The sequence below is a fragment of the Apium graveolens genome, chromosome 9 (assembly GCF_009905375.1).
Source record: "Apium graveolens cultivar Ventura chromosome 9, ASM990537v1, whole genome shotgun sequence".
Classification (NCBI taxonomy): Eukaryota; Viridiplantae; Streptophyta; class Magnoliopsida; order Apiales; family Apiaceae; genus Apium; species Apium graveolens.
Genome location: NC_133655.1, coordinates 207,413,941 through 207,433,178, shown reverse-complemented (window position 1 = coordinate 207,433,178; position 19,238 = coordinate 207,413,941). Strand labels below are relative to the sequence as shown.

Sequence of the window (19,238 nt, the reverse complement as noted above, 5' to 3'; positions counted from 1 at the left end):
TGAAGAGAGCATTCATTCCCATAATTTTGTTCAGAGGTCTCTTCATTTGTCACTTGTCGATAACTCAGAGTTCTCTAATGAATGTACACTTGTCGATATCTCTGAGTTCTCGAATGGGTATCTGACTTATCGATATCTCCAATAGCATTTCCTGAGTTCTCAATAGACAATTCCTGAGTTCTCGATAGGTCTTTCTGAGTTCTCGAATGACTTCTCTATAACACTAATTCTGTGACTTGTAGAGATCTTGACTTAGAATGTTTTACACCAAACAGATTTATTCAACTCCAAGCTTCTTCATAATTCTTCTGAGGCATGATCTTCTTGATCTTCTTCCAGATAGAATTCTTAGGCTTGACATTGTTTAGAGAAAAATACTCCAGTCTACTCCATTTACATTTTACAGACATTAAGTGTTACAAGTATGAATTACAGATTAAGGTTACAATACAACTAATCTTAGGGTTGTCAGTATGACTTAGTCTTATTATGATACAAGCATGTATTGCCCAACAATCTCCCCCAATTTGTGAGAAGATTGCTTATCACAAATTCATGCATGTTAACAAGACTAATCCCAAGTTAAAGAATGAAAATAAAATGATACAAAAGTTGATACAACACTTGTGCATTGAACATTTGACAACTTACAATGATTAAGTAAAGACTGAGCTTTTTGATTCTTTCTCAAATATGTTCTTAATCTTCACAAGTATTTCTAATTCTTCTAGGACGGGGGTGTCAGTTAGAGCCTCTATTAGTTTCAGCAAATCTGGCTTAGGATAACTAGCTAACATCCCTATCCTGTATCTTGACAAAGAGCCAACTTTTACATTCAGAAATTTTCCATCCTTTGAGATTCTGCTCTTGCATGCTGCCTTCAACTCTTCTGATCTTCTGATATACTCGGATCATAGATGTGATATACTCAGATCATAGATGTTGATGATATTATTAGCTCCAGTAATCTTTGACATCATCTATTATATATTATAGATACTCCTGTCTATAACATAAATAATGATAATAAACGTATTAAGATGAAAGACTCAAATCAAGCATACCTTTGGCATTGTCGTTTAGGTCACATAAATGAGAAACGCATTTCCAAATTACATCAAATTGGTTACTTAGATAAGTTTGATTTTGAATCATGCGAAGAATGCAAATCTTGTCTCATTGGCAAAATGGCTAAAGCTCCTTTTACCGGACAAGGTGAAAGGGCCACCGAACGATTAGGACTTATACATAATGATGTATGTGGTCCAATACGTACGATGGTAAAGTGTGACTTTTACTACTTTATTACATTTACTGACGATTTCAGTAGACATGGATATGTGTATATTTGAAGACCAATTCCAATTCTTTTGAAAAGTTCAAAGAATACAAGGCTGAAGTTGAAAAGCAAATAGGGGAAAGTATAAAAGTTCTACGATCAAATCGTGGAGGAGAATACTTAAGCCTCGAGTTTAAAGGTTTCTTGAAGGAGTGTGGTATCGTATCACAGCTTACTCCTCCTGGAACACCTCAATGGAATGGAGTTTCTGAGAAGAGAAATCGTACCTTGTTGGACATGGTGCGATCGATGATGAGTCTAGCAGATCTTCCAATAAGTTTATGGGGTTATGCTCTAGAAACGGCTGCATATACACTAAACCGAGTTTCAACTAAATCGGTTCAAAAGATTCCATATGAAATATGGATTGAGAAATGTCACAGCATGTCTTTTATGAAAGTATGGGGATGCGAAGCTTTTGTGAAATGCTTGGTGTCTGACAAGCTGGGACCAAAATCGGATAAATGTTATTTTGTGGGATATCCTGAAGAAACTAAAGGGTATAATTTCTATTATCCTACCGAGAACAAAGTGTTTGTTGCTCGAACCGCTGTATTTCTTGAAAGAGAGTTACTTTCCAAGAAAATTAATGGGAGGACTATAGATCTCGATGAAGATCAAGTTGTATAAAATAACATTGAACCATAATTGGAAAATGGGCAGGAAGTATATCAAGATGTTCCTGCTCCAGAAACACAGGTTGTTCGTAGATCTAGTATGGCTCGTCATGAGCCGGAGAGATATTATGGATTTCCCTTGACTCAAGATGAAGATGTAATTCTTATAGACAATGATTAGCCTCTTATCTACCAAGAAGCTATGAACAGTCCATACTCCGAGAGATGGCTAGAGGCCATGAAATCTGAAATAGAATCCATGTATCAAAATAAAGAATGGACTTTAGTTAATCCACCTGAAGGGGTAAAACCTATAGGGTGCAAGTGGGTTTTCAAGAAGAAAACTGACATGGATGGTAAAGTACAGACCTATAAAGCGCGACTAGTGGCAAAATATTTCAAACAAATTCATGGTATAGACTATGATGAGACCTTTTCACCAGTTGCTATGGTCAAGTCCATCAGGATTTTGCTAGCAATAGCTGCTTACTACGACTACGAGATTTGGAAAATGGATGTCAAAACCGCTTTTTTAAATAGGATCCTTGAAGAGGATGTATACATGATACAACCTGAGGGTTTTTTCGATCCCAAGTTTGCTAATATGGTCTGTAAGTTGCTTCGATCTATTTATGGATTGAAGCAAGCCTCAAGAAGATGGAATCGTCATTTTGATGAAACAGTCAAAGAATTTGGCTTTATTCAAAATGAAGATGAACCATGTGATTACAAGAAGGTTAGTGGGAGCCATGTGGCATTCCCAGTACTATATGTAGATGAAATATTACTAATAGGGAATGATATACCTTCTCTACAGGCTGTTAAAACTTGGTTGGGAAATAGTTTCTCGATGAAAGATTTAGGCGATGCTACCTATATATTGGGGATCAAGATCTATAGAGATAGATCAAGGAAATTAATCGGCCTAAGTCAGAGTACATATATTGACAAAGTATTGCATCATTTTGGGATGCAAGAGGCAAAAAGTGGATATATCCCAATGTCTCATGGGATATTGATCTCAAAAGACAACTGCCCTAAATCATTAGATGATAAGGGCCGTATGAGCAAAGTTCCATATGCTTCGGCAATTGGATCTATAATTTATGCGATGATATGTACTTGTCCTGATGTTTCGTACGCCTTGAGCATGACGAGCAGATACCGGTCTAATCCAGGTTAGGGTCACTGGACAGCTGTCAAGAATATTCTTAAGTACTTGAAGATGACTAAAGATTCATTCTTGGTGTATGGAGGAGATGAGAAGCTGGTTGTTGAAAGGTTTTTAGCACATAAACGCCGCGAAAACGTAAATTTAATCTTAAAAAAACCCGAAACCCTCCACAGGATCCATGCGAAAAATAATATTTAATTCGTAGTTCAGTGTGTTTACCTTAAGAAGCTTTACGTTAATGAAAAGATGGAGGTCTTTAATAGCGATCCAAGAACGATGAACGGAGATCATTAGCAGCTGCTCCTCAAGTGTGAAGCACTCCACCGGTATCCACCAAGAAAACGATGTAAAGGAGGAGATTGAGAGAATTAGGGTTTTGTAAATCTTTTTGGTTTAGGCCAAAATAGGGTCTATAATAGTATATTTATAGGCAAAATTTTCAGCTGAAAATTTTCCCATAAAATATTATTATTATTAACCCTTTATTATTCTCACTAATAATTAAAACACCTTTTAATTATTAATCCTTTTTCTAAACTCTTTAGAAATAATTCTCTCACTTGATTTAATTTCCAAAAATTAAATTCTTAATTAATAATATTAAGAACCTTTTCTTAATTAATTTATAATAAATTAAATCTCATTTAATCAATTATTAAATTTGCTAATTAATTATTTATTTCATAAATAAATAATTATCAGCCATTATTAATTAATTCTTCCACCATTAAATCATTCTCTTCTATAGTGTGACCCTGTAGGTTCAATATTAAGCCGGTAGTAGAAATAAATAATAATAAAACTATTTTATCATTATTTATATAAATTCTCTAATTTATTAAATATGATTAATTAATTAATCATATTTATTCTACATCGTGAGGGATACTTCTCAGCATATCGCGACTATCCGGATAATACGAATTCACTGCTTAGAATACCTAGAACCTATTCAGTGAGTAGTTACAGTACAATCAATTCCTTCTACCCTGCAATGTCACGATTAAATACAAGGCATGGAACTTGTGTCAAGCCTATCTTATTTAATCACTTGCTTTCCCATTCACTATGCTTAGTTCTATTTAATGTAAATTAGAAACTCCTTTCTAATTTTATTCACTCTGGCCAGAGATTCCTAAACTAGCATAAGTGGACCATCATTGAACATTCTTTTCCTACACTGGAATGGGTATATCCTTTATTGATCAAACACTATCTTCGTGTACAAATTCCTATACCCAGCCCTTATAATTGTCCCTTGAGACTAAGAACTAAACCAAAGCATAGTTCAGTGTACACAAGATGACTACGATGATCTCAAGTCTAAGGATACTTGTACAACTATCACTATGTGAACAACTGCTGACACGTGAGTGAACTCCATTAGTTGTTCAGCTGTGTGAGTCATGTTCAGTGAACTTATTCTATAATAAGCACCTATATACTAGCTATAGTGTCACCACACAAATGTCTATGAGAACAGACATCCTTCATAATGAAGCAAGCATAGTATGTACCGATCTTTGCGGATTATTAATTACTAGTTAGTAATCCTACGACCAGGAACTATTTAAGTTTAGAGTTATCAACTTTTAGGTCTCATTATTATGATATCATCACAATCCACAAAAAGCTTTACTTTAAACTGTGGTATATCTTATTTAAACATTTAAATAGATAGAGCCCGCAATAAAATAAAACAAGTCTTTTATTAATATCAATGAAATCAAAACAGATTACATAAAAGTTATTCCTAAATCCTCATACATGATTGGACTTAGGACATATCTCTTTCAATCTCCCACTTGTACTAAAGCCAATCACTCTGGTATCTAATATCCATCTTGTCTTTATGACGATCAAAGTGACTCTGAGAAAGTGGCTTTGTGAGGGGGTCTGCTACATTGTTATGTGTGTCAACTCTCTTGATGTTGACATCTCCTCTTTCAACAATCTGAATTGCACCACCATTCGGAGTAAACACGTACCCTGACATGGATTTACTATCACTTTCTGATTGAAAACTAGAGTCAGTATAACCCTTTATTTTCAACTCAGATTCACCACCAAAAACAAGAAAAATGTCCTGAGTCCTTCGCAAGTACTTAAAGATGTTTTTCACTGCTTTTCAGTGGTCTTCACCTGGATTGGACTGATATTAGCTCGTCACACTAATTGAATAAGCAACATCAGGCCTTGTACACAACATCGCGTACATGATAGATCCTATTACTGAAGCATAAGGAATCTTACTCATACGCTCTTTTTCCTCAGGTGTCTTAGGAGACATTTTTTCGGAAAGGGACACTCCATGCCTCATCGGTATGAGACCTCTTTTGGAGTTTTCCATGCTAAACCTTTTAAGCACTTTCTGGATGTATGTACCCTGGGTAAGACCTATCATTCTTCTAGATCTATCTCTATAGACCTTCATACCGAGAATGTAGGATGCTTCTCCCAAGTCCTTCATGGTGAAGTTCTTTGATAGCCATACTTTGACTGATTGTAGCATTGGTATATTATTTCATATATGAAGTATGTCATCCACATACAATACAAGAAATGTTACCGCGCTCCCACTAACCTTCTTGTAGACACATGGTTCATCTATGTTTTTGATAAAACCAAACTCTTTGATTGTCTCATCAAAACGGATGTTCCATCTACGAGAAGCTTGCCTTAAAGCATATATGGTTCGCAGCAGCTTACACACTAGGTGTTCATTTCCCTTGGAAAGAAAACCCTCTGGCTGTGTCATATACACTTCCTCCTCAAGTTCCCCATTGAGGAAGGCTGTTTTCATATCCATTTGACAGATCTCATAGTCGTAGTAAGTAGCAATCGCAAGCAAAATCCGAATTGATTTTAACAGGGCTACAGGCGAAAAAGTTTCATCAAAGTCAATCCCTTGCCTTTGTTTGAATCCTTTTGCCACGAGCCTGGCCTTATAGATCTCCACCTGGCCATCTGCTCCAATCTTTCTTTTGTATACCCACTTGCACCCAATAGGCTTAACACCTTCAGGCCCCTCAACCAGAGTCCATACTTGGTTGGTATACATAGATTCCATTTCGGATTTCATGGCACTATGCCATTTCTCTGAGTCAACACTACTCATAGCCTCATTATAGGTCACAGGGTTGTCATCATCAATGATTGACAACTCATTGTCATTCTCAATGACAAGGCCATAATACCTCTCAGGTTGGCGAGACACTCTCCCTGTCCTACGAATGGGCTGTTCCATAGAAGGTTGTTCAGTCTGAATAGGTGATTCCACTTGATCCGTAGTAGTTTGTGCTTCTTGAACTTCATCAACTTCAATTTTGCTCCCACTGTTTCCTTCAAGGATAAACTCCTTTTCCAAGAAGGTAGCATGTCTGGAGACAAACACCCGATGATCGGTGTAAAAGTAATACCCCAAAGTCTCTTTAGGATATCCCACAAAATTACATTTTACGGATCGAGATTCCAGCTTATCTGGGTCAACTTTCTTGACATAAGCTGGACATTCCCAAATCTTAACGTGTTTAAGACTCGGTTTCCTTTCTTTCCATATCTCATATGGTGTTTGAGGAATAGATTTGGAAGGCACCTTATTCAGTAAATATGCTGAGGTTTCCAATGCATAACCCCATAGGAATACTGGAAGATTCGCATAGTTCATCATGGACCGAACCATGTCTAACAAAGTTCGATTTCTCCTTTCAGATACCCCATTTAACTATGGAGTATATGGAGGAGTCCACTGTGAGACTATACCATTTTCTTTGAGATAATCTAAAAACTCTCCATTTAAGTATTCATCACCTCGATCTGATCGAAGAGTTATAATACTGTGTTTGGTTTGTTTCTCCACTTTATGTTTATATTCTTTGAACTTTTCAAAGGCTTCAGACTTGTGTTTCATCAAATACACATATCTGAATCTAGATCTATCATCTATGAAAGTAATAAAGTACGAAAATCCACCCATGGCTTGCGTAGACATTGGTCCACATACATCTGTGTGTACCAATCCTAGCAAATCTGCAGCCCTCTCTCCATGTCCACTAAATGGAGATTTGGTCATTTTACCCAATAGACAATACTCACATGTAGGATATGATTCAAAATCAAAGGGGTCAAGTAACCCTTCCTTATACAATGTCCGCAGTCTATTTTCACTAATATGACCTAGCCTAAAGTGCCATAAATAGGTCAGATTTTCATCATCTCATTTTCTATTATTAGTTTGTTCAATCTGAAGTAAATCATGCTCTACGTCACATACATACAGACCACTATTTAAAATGCCACGTCCAAAAAGAACATTATCTCTAAGGATAGAACATTCATTATTCTTAATAATAAATGAAAAACCATCCACATCCAACATAGGAATAGAAACAATATTCCTCACAATAGAGGGAACGTAATAAAAATTATTCAAAATAATAGTCTTGCCCGTAGGCATATGTAAACTAAATGATCCTACAGATATGGCCACAACCCTTGCTCCATTGCCCATACGTAGAATCACCTCATCTTTTTCAAGAGTCCTACTTCCCTTTAGTCCTTGCAACGAATTGCAAATATAAGAACCACAGGCGGTATCTAATACCCAAGTAGAAATTTGACCTAGTGACATATTAACTTCGATCATGAACATGCCTGAATCAGAAGCGGTAGTCTTACTACCCTTCTTCTTCTTCAATTCTGCAAGGTAAACCTTGCAGTGCCTCTTCCAGTGCCCTAACTTGTTACAGTGAAAACAAACAGCTAAATTAGGACCAGTCAACTTGTGAGCATCTAGTATGCTCCGGAGTGATAGTGCAGAAGACATGACGAATATAGTAAATCTGTAAATGATAAACACATAACAACACTTAGCAAAAATTTAATTTCATTTCAAAATAGTATATGAATCGGGTCTTTATTCATAAGTGTCTCCCACTAGTTTATCTAATTTTTTCAACCCCCTAAGTGAAAATTAAGCATTCATTATGCTAGTGGGAATAGGGATCCTACATTTCATCACACAACCTCGGCTGTGGCATAAAACGTCATGTGATGTTCAGTAGGTAGACAACTCTTGTCAATTACATATTATGTTATTCCCTAATATAAGTTTAGCCTCTTGAATAATTGAGTCACGACTGTGGCACGACAAACTCAATATTTTAAGTCAAGTCTGACCCAACATTTCGTACAATTGAATCAGTCTCCAACGGCCCACGGCTGTAGCGCGTACCGACCTTTAGATTCTAATTCAATGTACACATCTCTATGTAATAGACAAGTATTTCTTATTTCGAAATCAAAGCCCTCGGCTGTAGCACGAAACGACAATGATTTAAAAATAAGAACCACTTTCTACCATGTTGGAAGGCTATGACCGACACAAGCCCGTTGTGTCATTGGCCAATTACTACTTGATATTATTTAATTTTAGAGGGATTATATTATGTTACAATCATAATCATATTATAAAGAGATTCTTCCTTTTAAATTAAATATTTCAAATCAATAATCGATAATCAGATGATTCTCAGATCGGGTGGAGCATTGTTAAGAGGCGTCACTTAATAACCCTTTCTTACAGATAGAAATCTGTTGTTGACAAAATCATCCTTTCTCTCAATATTGAACATTCATATTCAATTACGTGTTTCATAAACACAAGAATCTCATGATCGTATTCATAATATTTATTGTTAAGGCAAGAAACGATTCCTATTCTAGATTTTCTAGAGCACGCCTTATATTGATTTAAGTTCACCTAAATCTATCATCGCATGGTAAACATAGGAATATATCTCATATATAAAATTAAATAAACAAGTAAATGTAAAGTGCAATAAAGTAAATGTGTTTGGTTATGGCCCCATCCTATGTGATCTTTATCAAGCTCATGATAAAGATCAAGGTCAATCTAATATGGTGATGGAAATAAATACAACTACTTATTACATAAGTCTTCTTCTTTGTTTAGACTTCTTGTATGCCTTGTCTTCTTCTTTGTATCACCTCCATTGGATAACCTTCTTGAGTCTTCAATTACATTACATGATTGAAAGTAAAACTAATCTAATGAACTTACAAGAATAACTCGAGTTACATTCGAGATTTATGATTACAAAGATTGACGACATGCAAGTCGTATTTAAAACCAAAACCAAACCATTACACTAAAGTTGAAAGGCCATAACCATCCACCATGCTCATACAACACATAAAAGCATGTTAAAACACATAATCTGATCTTAACATATCATATTATCCATGATCTAATCATAAAAAGAAAATATGACAAATATCAGAAAAATCAGAATCAAATCAGAAAAATAAGAATCACTGTTTACAGGCAGTAACCGACGTCAAACACCTTACAGACGAGTCGTTGATAGCTATAGCTATCAGTTTTGTTCAAACGCTCGTTTACCTATGGAATAGGGTATTCGTTTGCGTAAATCGGACACCAGACCCAGATTTCAGCAAATCTTCAGCAGCCAATTCAGAATCCGTATCTAATATGATTCTCATAATTAGAACAAACATAAATCATATATATATTAGTATATATACATATTACATAATCATTTTATGATTATACAACTCACATGAATATCTTATATTCAAAACCATACATATATAAGCATACTATATCAACATCAAATCATGGCGAATCACGTACAAGCTCATATATCGAAAACAGTTAAACACATAAACGAATTAAAAACTTTTCGCAAGTAGCTCTGATACCATTGAAGGGTTTTTAGCACATAAACGCAGCGAAAACGTAAATTTAATCTTAAAAAAAAAAACGAAACCCTCCGCAGGATCCATGCAAAAAATAATATTTAATTCGTAGTTCAGTGTGTTTACCTTAAGAAACTTTACGTTAATGGAAAGATGGAGGTCTTTAATAGCGATCCAAGAACGATGAACGGAGATCCTTAGCAGCTGCTCCTCAAGTGTGAAACACTCCACCGGTATCCACCAAGAAAATGATATAATGAAGGAGGAGGAGATGTAGAGAATTAGGGTTTTGTAAATCTTTTTGGTTTAGGCAAAAATAGGGTCTATAATAGTATATTTATAGGCAAAATTTTCAGTTGAAAATTTTCCCATAAAATATTATTATTATTAACCCTTTATTATTCTCACTAATAATTAAAACACTTTTTAATTATTAATCTTTTTTCTAAACTCTTTAGAAATAATTCTATCACTTGATTTAATTTCCAAAAATTAAATTCTTAATTAATAATATTAAGAACCTTTTCTTAATTAATTTATAATCAATTAAATCTCATTTAATCAATTATTAAATTTTCCAATTAATTATTTATTTCGTAAATAAATAATTATCAGTCATTATTAATTAACTCCTCCACCATTAAATCATTCTCTTTTATGGTGTGACCCTGTAGGTTCAATATTAAGCCGATAGTAGAAATAAATAATAATAAAACTATTTTATCATTATTTATATAAATTCTCAAATTCATTAACTATGATTAATTAATTAATCATATTTATTCTACATCGTGAGGGATACTTCTCAGCATATCGCGACTATCCGGATAATACGAATTCACTGCTTAGAATACCAAGAACCTATTCAGTGAGTAGTTACCGTACAATCAATTCCTTCTACCCTGCAATGTCACGATTAAATACAAGGCATGGAACTTGTGTCAAGCCTATCTTATTTAATCACTTGCTTTCCCATTCACTATGCTTAGTTCTATTTAATGTAAATTAGAAACTCCTTTCTAATTTCATTCACTCTGGCCAGAGATTCCTGAACTAGCATAAGTGGACGAGCATTGAACATTCTTTTCCTTCACTGGAAGGGGTAGATCCTTTATTGATCATACATTATCTTCGTGTACAAATTCCTATACCCAGTAGAGCCCTTATAATTGTCCCTTGAGACTAAGAACTAAACCAAAGCATAGTTTAGTGTACACAAGATGACTATGATGATCTCAAGTCTAAGGATACTTGTACAACTATCACTATGTGAACAACTGCTGACACGTGAGTGAACTCCATCAGTTGTTCAGCTGTGTGAGTCATGTTCAGTGAACTTATTCTATAATAAGCACCTACATATTAGCTATAGTGTCACCACACAAATGTCTATGAGAACAGACATCCTTCATAATGAAGCAAGCATAGTATGTACCGATCTTTGCGGATTATTAATTACCAGTTAGTAATCCTACGACCAGAAACTATTTAAGTTTAGAGTTATCATCTTTTAGGTCTCATTATTATGATCTCATCACAATCCATAAAAATTTTTACTCTAAACTGTGGTATATCTTATTTAAACATTTAAATTGATAGAGCCCGCAATAAAAACAAAACAAGTCTTTTATTATTATCAATGAAATCAAAACAGATTACATAAAAGTTATTCCTAAATCGTCATACATGATTGGACTTAGGACATATCTCTTTCAGTTATAAAGGTTACACTGACGCCAGCTTCCAGACGGACAGAGACGATTCAGTATCTCAGTCAGGTTTTGTGTTTTGCCTTAATGAAGGTGTTGTAAGCTGGAAGAGTTCAAAGCAAGAGACAATAGTTGATTCTACAATAGAAGCTGAGTATATTGCTGCCACTGAAGCAGCCAAGGAGGCTATTTGGATACGGAAATTCATAACGGGACTTGGTGTGGTTCCATCGATCACAGATCTGGTTGATCTTTACTGTGATAATAATGGAGCCATCACGCAGGCTAAAGAACCAAGGTCCCATTCCCGGGAAAAGCATATACTTAGGAGACATCACCTTCTATGATAGATTAATAAAAGAGGAGATATACATATATGTAAAGTATATACTGATGATAATGTTGCAGACCCACTGACTAAGGCTTTGTCGCAGAAAAAACATGAAGATCATACTAGTTCCATGGGTATTAGATACATGGGTGATTGGCTCTAGTGCAAGTGGGAGATTTTTAGTGTGTGTGCCCTAAAGACAACACTATTATGTTTATGTTATGAAATATTTGGATTATTAATTAGGAGATTATAGATTATTCTTTAGTAATTTATTATATTTTTTTGCCATAAAATGTTAGATTAATAAATGTCCTTGGAATATGATATGTAAATCTATATCTCTAAGTACGTGATTTTGAAATGAGTTTATGAAAATAGTATTGATATTCCTAAAGGTCCCTAGTCAAGTATTATTGTTAAGGGACGATAATAAATACGTTGAGACTAGTGTGTTTGTTGACTAATGATCACATCTCATTGATCATAGGTATAGTGATACAAAAGTCAAAACACAGGCACATGTATTAAATACATGGTGCTGGATTGACCCGTTGTGAGATACTACATGTTTAAAGTGTCATAAGTTAATCTCTCAGTGATAATGATGTACTGGTCCTTTGAGCTGAAATCATTATATTTCTATACGAGAATTAATATACTTTGACACTATTGAAAGTTATCCTTGACCGGGTAATAATAAAAGTAGACATTGAGTATATTATGAATTGTATGAGAAATATGAATGATCTAGATGAGATTTATCCCTCCTATATTAAAGGGGTAATATTATTGGCCTCTTGATTGAGTAAGACTATAAAATGCATGGACGTGCTCAAATACTGATTTGTTTAATAGTTTACTCATTGATCTAAGAAAGAAGGATTAAACGTTAACAGAGGATGACACAATGCATGCCTCGAGTTTTATCTATAATATAAGACCAAAGGGATTATATTATATTGTACATTATTCATAAATGGTTTAATTGAATCACCAATTATTATTATTACTTGGGGAGCAATAATGTATTACTAGATGCCACTCATTGTTTATATTTTATTATTAAAAAATAAAATTATTATCAACGTAATAATAACCTAAAGGGTCACACACAAAGAACGTTTAAAACGGAGTGTTATTTAAATTATGAGTTTAAATATTTTATTATTATTAATTTGAATTTAATTATTAAATTAACTAAGTGATACTTGATTAATTGTATATATATATATTAGAATTCGAATTTAATAATAATATAAAACCCAAAATCAGAATGGGACCTTTTAGAAGCCCATTAAGATTAGGGTTAGGCCCAAATCCTCTCTCCTCTATATATACATTAAGATGTATATTTTTAGGTTTAGAAGTTTAATCATGTTTTTTAGAGAAAAAACCCTAGCAGCTCTACATCTTAGAGAGGCTAGAGAGAGAGAGAGAGAGAAAAGAGGCAACCAAATCGGCTAGTACCGGATCCGGTGATCGTTGGACGATCGGACGTTCGTATGGATATCTTGGAGAGCAGATCTTCGAAAGGAGGGTTGCTGTGTTGGTTCATCAAGATCGGAACGTTCATTACATTCAGAAGGAAAGCTTTATTAAGGTAAACATTTATTCTCCATTATTATCCAGTCGTTATACATAGATCATGCGGTAGGGATTCAAAGTTTTTGTTTTTTCTGTTGCGTTTTATTGATCGAATCCCTTACAAAAACTCCACTGGCGACTAGGGAAATAAGCAAGCTCATTTGGACTAAGATTTTACTCTAATTCCTTCCCTGATGCTCTTACTAGGTCAAGACTAATTCTGATACTTAGTTTTTGAGCTTTACTTCAATGTTCTTGCTCCTTCTAACGAATAGAATGATCTCAGTGACTCCTACTACAAGGTAGTGATCACTTTGACTTAGTTTCTGTAGAACGCTTTAATCCTTAAACTGTCCCTTCTTCAAGTCTTCTCTCTGAGTCTGCGTATAACCACATAACCTGCATATCCAGATACGAATCCTCACTTAACAATTCTTCTAATGATAATACTCATATTCCTTTCACGAAACGCTGACGCCTAGTGCAACTGGTTTGGTTCAAGACGACTAACTTCGATTCAGGTCTTCGTATTATATCCTTGACTACATTGTTAAGCTTGCAACAACCTTATCGCTTCGAACACTGACTGTCAATAAATAATTATACTTTCACTGTAAACTTTTCTGGTACTTAGACAACGTCTTCATTGCTACTACAATCTTCTGGTGGCACTTTTACACTGAATCTTCAACACTTCTAAAACCCTGAAAGTCTTTAACCTTTATTCTTCACTGAGACATGAACATTTCAATGAATTTCTTTCAGTGACCTGTAAACAGACTTCAAAACTTCTTCTAATCTTTGATTATTTGTATTTGCCTTGTCTTCATTTCTTCCTGATTTTTTGTGTAGACGTAGTATTATTTACCTATCTTGTTCTAGTGTTGATCTAGTATTGAGTTATCATGTATATTGTTCGTACAGCTACGCAGTTTCAACAACATGTCTTCTCGATAAGAACATCTTGATATACAGATCATCACAATCTTCTCGAGGTGACTTCTTTGTAAGTACTTGTATCAATGTGATGAATATGACTTCTTGATATAACACCCGGAATGTATTTGAATCCACAATTTTGTGCTGCAAGTTTATTCTGCAATTTGAGGCATGAACATCTTTTGATCTTATTTTTAAATGTTTATTGTAGCTCGCATGAATTTTGTAGAGAAAAATACTCCAGTGCAGTCTTAATCTTGTTTTGAGAGGCTTCATTCCTCATCGTCGCTAGTACTTGAGTTGGTTACATACCATGAAACTTAGGGTGTAAACGTGAATGCATGCCTCAAATTTGATCTATAATATAAGGCTGAATGAATTATATTACATTGTACATTATTCACGAAAGGTTTAGCAAACATGCTCGGTTTAGGGAGGTACTCGAGTTAAACAAACATACTAATTTTTATGCATTATTATTGTTCATTAATAATAATACTCTAATATGGATTTTTAGGAATATCAATATTGTTCTTATATATAATCTCATTTCAAGTCACCTACGATACTTTTTTTACGGTACTTAAAAATATATAATGCATGTTATATTTTAAAGATATTTATTATTTTAATGAATATATCGCAGTAAATAAAAATATAAAAAATAAATAAAAAATAATCAATTAAACATAAATACTAATAATTCAAATGCCTTCAACTAAAACATAATAGTACTGGCCTACGTCACCTAATTATAAACATATAAATTTTAATTTTGGAAAAGCGGAAAACAGAGAGCGCAAAAATATTAAGCTTTGAGTTCTGTTTGTAAAACATTTGGGGTGCTGACTCGGAAATATTACATGAGTAACTAGATGAACTTGTGTAAAGAACCTTTTGACACTTGTAAATGTAGAACCTTTTGCACTTTATGTTACCCTTTCTGCCACTTGTGTAGGCAATGGAAGTTGAGGCCAATACTAACTATAATTCTCTACCATTAAAAGTCTTTTGCTTTTATTTACCAAGTTTTAGTTGATGAATTAACTGACTTGGATTCTAAGTTTGTAGTAATGTATAGCCACTAATATATTGAATGATACAAAATGAAACAAGAGGAGAGTTGGATTGCTTTCTTTTGGAAACCAAGAACTCACGAGACTCTCTTGAAATACTTTGTTGCAAATTTCTATTTTCTTTTTAATGGTCACCATGGAAATCCCACAAACTTGCTTTCTTTTTATAAAGTTTTCTGTTTTCTTCATCATTTTATACTTTATTTCAAGTCCATGTCCTGTCCACTATAAATTGTAACCAATTTGTATTGCTTTCTTTTCTACATTTATTTATCTCTTTTGAGTGTTGTTGCTTCATTTTCTTTCACTCTGAAATTTTTTCTTGGAATTATGCTGAACTTGTCAAAATGAAATTTTGTTTTGATGGTTTGATTTGGATGTTTCATTTCTTTGATCAGTTTATGGAAACACATTTGGTCTTTATGCTTCTCTTCAGATTATCCCATCTTTTCGAACCAACTTCTGCACTTCTCAAAAATTATTCACGTATTCTGGAGAACCACTATGTGTTTTAGTAATGATACTGTACTTTGTTGATCACTTGTCTGATATAATGGCAAGCTCATGTTTCAATCCTTTTCGACTCGCTAAATCGAAGAAGAAATCATCACCATTCCCTTCTTCATCAAAATCATACTTTAATAGTGATATGGTAAACATGGAAAGAAAGAGATTTGATAGTTCGGATTCTTGGTCGATGATATTGGAATCTGAAAATATTGAGACTTGGGAAGTGTCAAAGGAAGACGAAGAAGATTGGACTGCTGATCTTTCTCAGTTGTTCATTGGTAATAAATTTGCTTCTGGTGCTCATAGTCGAATTTATCGAGGAATTTATAAGCAGAGGGCTGTGGCTGTTAAAATGGTGAGGATTCCAACTCACAACCCAGAGACAAGATCTTTGCTTGAACAGCAATTCAAATCAGAAGTTGTTTTGCTTTCGCGTCTTTATCATCCAAATATAGTGCAGGTTTGTTTCTCCAACTATTTGATGGTGTTTAATTTAATATCCTAATACTGGTTGTGCTGTTTGCTTATCAAGTTATCATGCTTATGGAGTTGACACACCTCTGTATTTTTAATTTAATGGGGACTTAAAAACCCTTGAAATTTTGATAATATGTGAAAGTAAATGCTTATGCCTTTATATGAATTCAGAAGGTGATGACGTGATAGGAACTTCATAATCTTAGGGTTTCTGTATTCAGCTACATACTTCTGTGTCTGTGAAATAGATTTATAATTGACAGCATGAAATTTTAACTTCTTATTCTTAAAAGGTGATAAATGGTCTGAGAGTCATTTGAAGAAGTTAATTTAATTCTTTGTTTCTCACAGTTTATTGCAGCTTGTAAAAAACCTCCAGTGTACTGTATTATCACAGAATACATGTCCCAGGGAACTCTGAGAATGTACCTCAACAAGAAAGAGCCGTATTCTCTTTCAACCGAAACTATTTTGAGGTTAGCCCTTGACATATCGCGAGGAATGGAGTATCTTCATTCACAGGGGGTGATCCATAGAGACCTCAAATCAAATAACTTACTTCTTAATGATGAGATGCGAGTTAAAGTTGCAGATTTTGGAACTTCATGTCTGGAAACACAGACCCAAGAATCCAAAGGTAACATGGGAACTTATCGTTGGATGGCACCAGAGATGATCAAGGAGAAGCCTTATACACGAAAAGTGGATGTATATAGTTTTGGGATTGTGCTATGGGAGCTCACAACAGCTTTGCTTCCTTTCCAGGGGATGACTCCTGTACAGGCTGCTTTTGCTGTCTCAGAGAAGGTAAGCTTCATTTAAATTGAGCAGTTCATCTTTGAATCAGTGAGAATATGTGAATATATACAGAAACCTGTACCTAAGAATTCACTCAATTCCTCAAGAAAATTCAAACGGTCTTATATCTTGATGCTTACTTCCCTTGTGTTTTTCAAAAATTTTGTAGAATGAGCGACCACCACTTCCACCAAGCTGTCTACCTGCACTTGCGCATCTCATAAAGAACTGCTGGGCTGCAAATCCTGCCAAACGCCCAGATTTCAGCGCCATCGTATCTGCACTGGAGAAATATGATGAGTGTGTAAAGGAAGGACTTCCATTGACTCTTCACACAGGGCTTGTCAGCGGAAAAGCCATACTTGAACGGTTGAAAGGTTGCATTTCTGTGAAGTCATCCTCTTCGTCTCTACCTGTAAATGCCTGACCCTTAGGACAATTGTAGTCTTAAATACAAAAAAAAAAATTGGTTTATTTGTCAGTTCAGCATGGCCATAGAATAATCCATTATAGCTTGTATATATCAATGTTTTTGTTTATTGTCACATAATTGTTTTTAGAAAATGTCCATCTTAAAGCATTAAAAAAAGGATGAGCACTGGCAGGTGGATTACCTCTACCCCTGTTTCTTTTCAAATTTATTGCAGCTAATCTGATGTCTTGATTGTATATTGCTATCAGAATGCATGAATATACAAATATCAAGTGACTAACAATTCTTGTGGTTACAAAGCTGGTCTATATTGTCTGAAATTCTTGGTTTAGAGTATTTTTTACTTCAACACGTGGGAGTTAGGTCCCTCGCTTTATTGTTGACATCCCGCCACATTGACAGGCTACTGGTCATCTATATATTGGATATCATTTCTTACTGATTTATAAAAAGGGATTCAAGTGAGTGCCACAAAATTTTAGTAACTATAAAAAGAGGGGGGAAAACACAGAAACCAGTAGCGTGTTAGCCAGTACCTTCTTTGCTTCAGGTGTTATTCGTTGCATGAATGAAGAATTAAAAGTTAACCATCTACTAAATATGGCCCCCTCCTCCTCCTAAAGTTTTTGAGTAAAGCAAAATGCTTGCCAAAGCCAAGGCACCTGCAAAACCATATTTTTAGGATTTGTCCCAGCTGCAACCTCCTTGTCTATCATTGCATGAACATTTTGAACTGCTTTGAGCACCGAACTCTCATTTTTTGGGGAATCCTGATACGTTTTAGTGCAGAGATTGTAAAAATTTATTAAAATTCGGTATATGATGCTTTAGTTGCATTTGGTGGAATTTGTATAAAACAGTAGCATATGAATTATAGGAAACATTCATGGTAAATGTCAAACATTTCTTTTATTCTAAGCTGTTACACAAATGAAAAAAAAGAAGTGATATTCAATCTATTAATTAGGATTCAAGTAAAAAACATAAACAAATGCTAAGAAGACTGAGGTACATTCTTGAGCTAATTTAAGATAGAATATAGTCAATCTATCAAGTACACGGTTATACATAAATACATTATAGTCGATCCACTTTGCTAACATAAAAAATGCCGAGTGAAGTCAATATTGAGAAAACATTTGATTTAATTAAATATTAAAATATGGTGTACATAATTACATTTTACGGACACAAAAAATAAAGAAAGACTCTTTATATCTGGATTCGAATATTTAAGCAATAATATATAGAGCATCTAACAGATTAAGAACAAAGTAAAATTATCGAGAAAAGATCATGGAAGGGCTAACTTACTGACGTAGGTATCTCGTGAATGTCAAACCAGGAGGGCGTCACTTGACCATCTACAAAAAAAAAAATTAATATGTAGCATGGAAGGTAGATTATAGCGCACCAAAAAAGTATCAAAATGCTATTTTGTATTAGTGTTATGAAAAAGAGAGAATGCTTCCCGCAACTCTACTTTCTTAGAAAAATTGGAGAATCT

The 19,238-nt window shown here is 34.4% G+C and overlaps 1 protein-coding gene across 1 annotated transcript; it reads left to right on the top strand.

The window, feature by feature from the left end:
- The first annotated feature begins 15,666 nt into the window (after positions 1–15,666).
- LOC141684638 (serine/threonine/tyrosine-protein kinase HT1-like) lies at positions 15,667–17,967 on the top strand. The gene is made up of 3 exons (XM_074489707.1): positions 15,667–16,483; positions 16,852–17,307; positions 17,468–17,967. The coding sequence occupies exons 1-3, from the start codon at positions 16,031–16,033 to the stop codon at positions 17,723–17,725; spliced, it is 1,167 nt and encodes a 388-aa protein (XP_074345808.1). The 5' UTR covers positions 15,667–16,030; the 3' UTR covers positions 17,726–17,967.
- The last annotated feature ends 1,271 nt before the right edge of the window (positions 17,968–19,238 follow it).

Excerpts from the sequence above, each read along its gene's own strand:
- LOC141684638 (XM_074489707.1), top strand. The coding sequence starts at position 16,031 with ATGATACTGTACTTTGTTGATCACTTGTCTGATATAATGGCAAGCTCA. Across the intron at positions 16,484-16,851 it reads ATCATCCAAATATAGTGCAG|TTTATTGCAGCTTGTAAAAA; the intron begins GTTTGTTTCTCC and ends TGTTTCTCACAG. Across the intron at positions 17,308-17,467 it reads CTTTTGCTGTCTCAGAGAAG|AATGAGCGACCACCACTTCC; the intron begins GTAAGCTTCATT and ends AAAATTTTGTAG.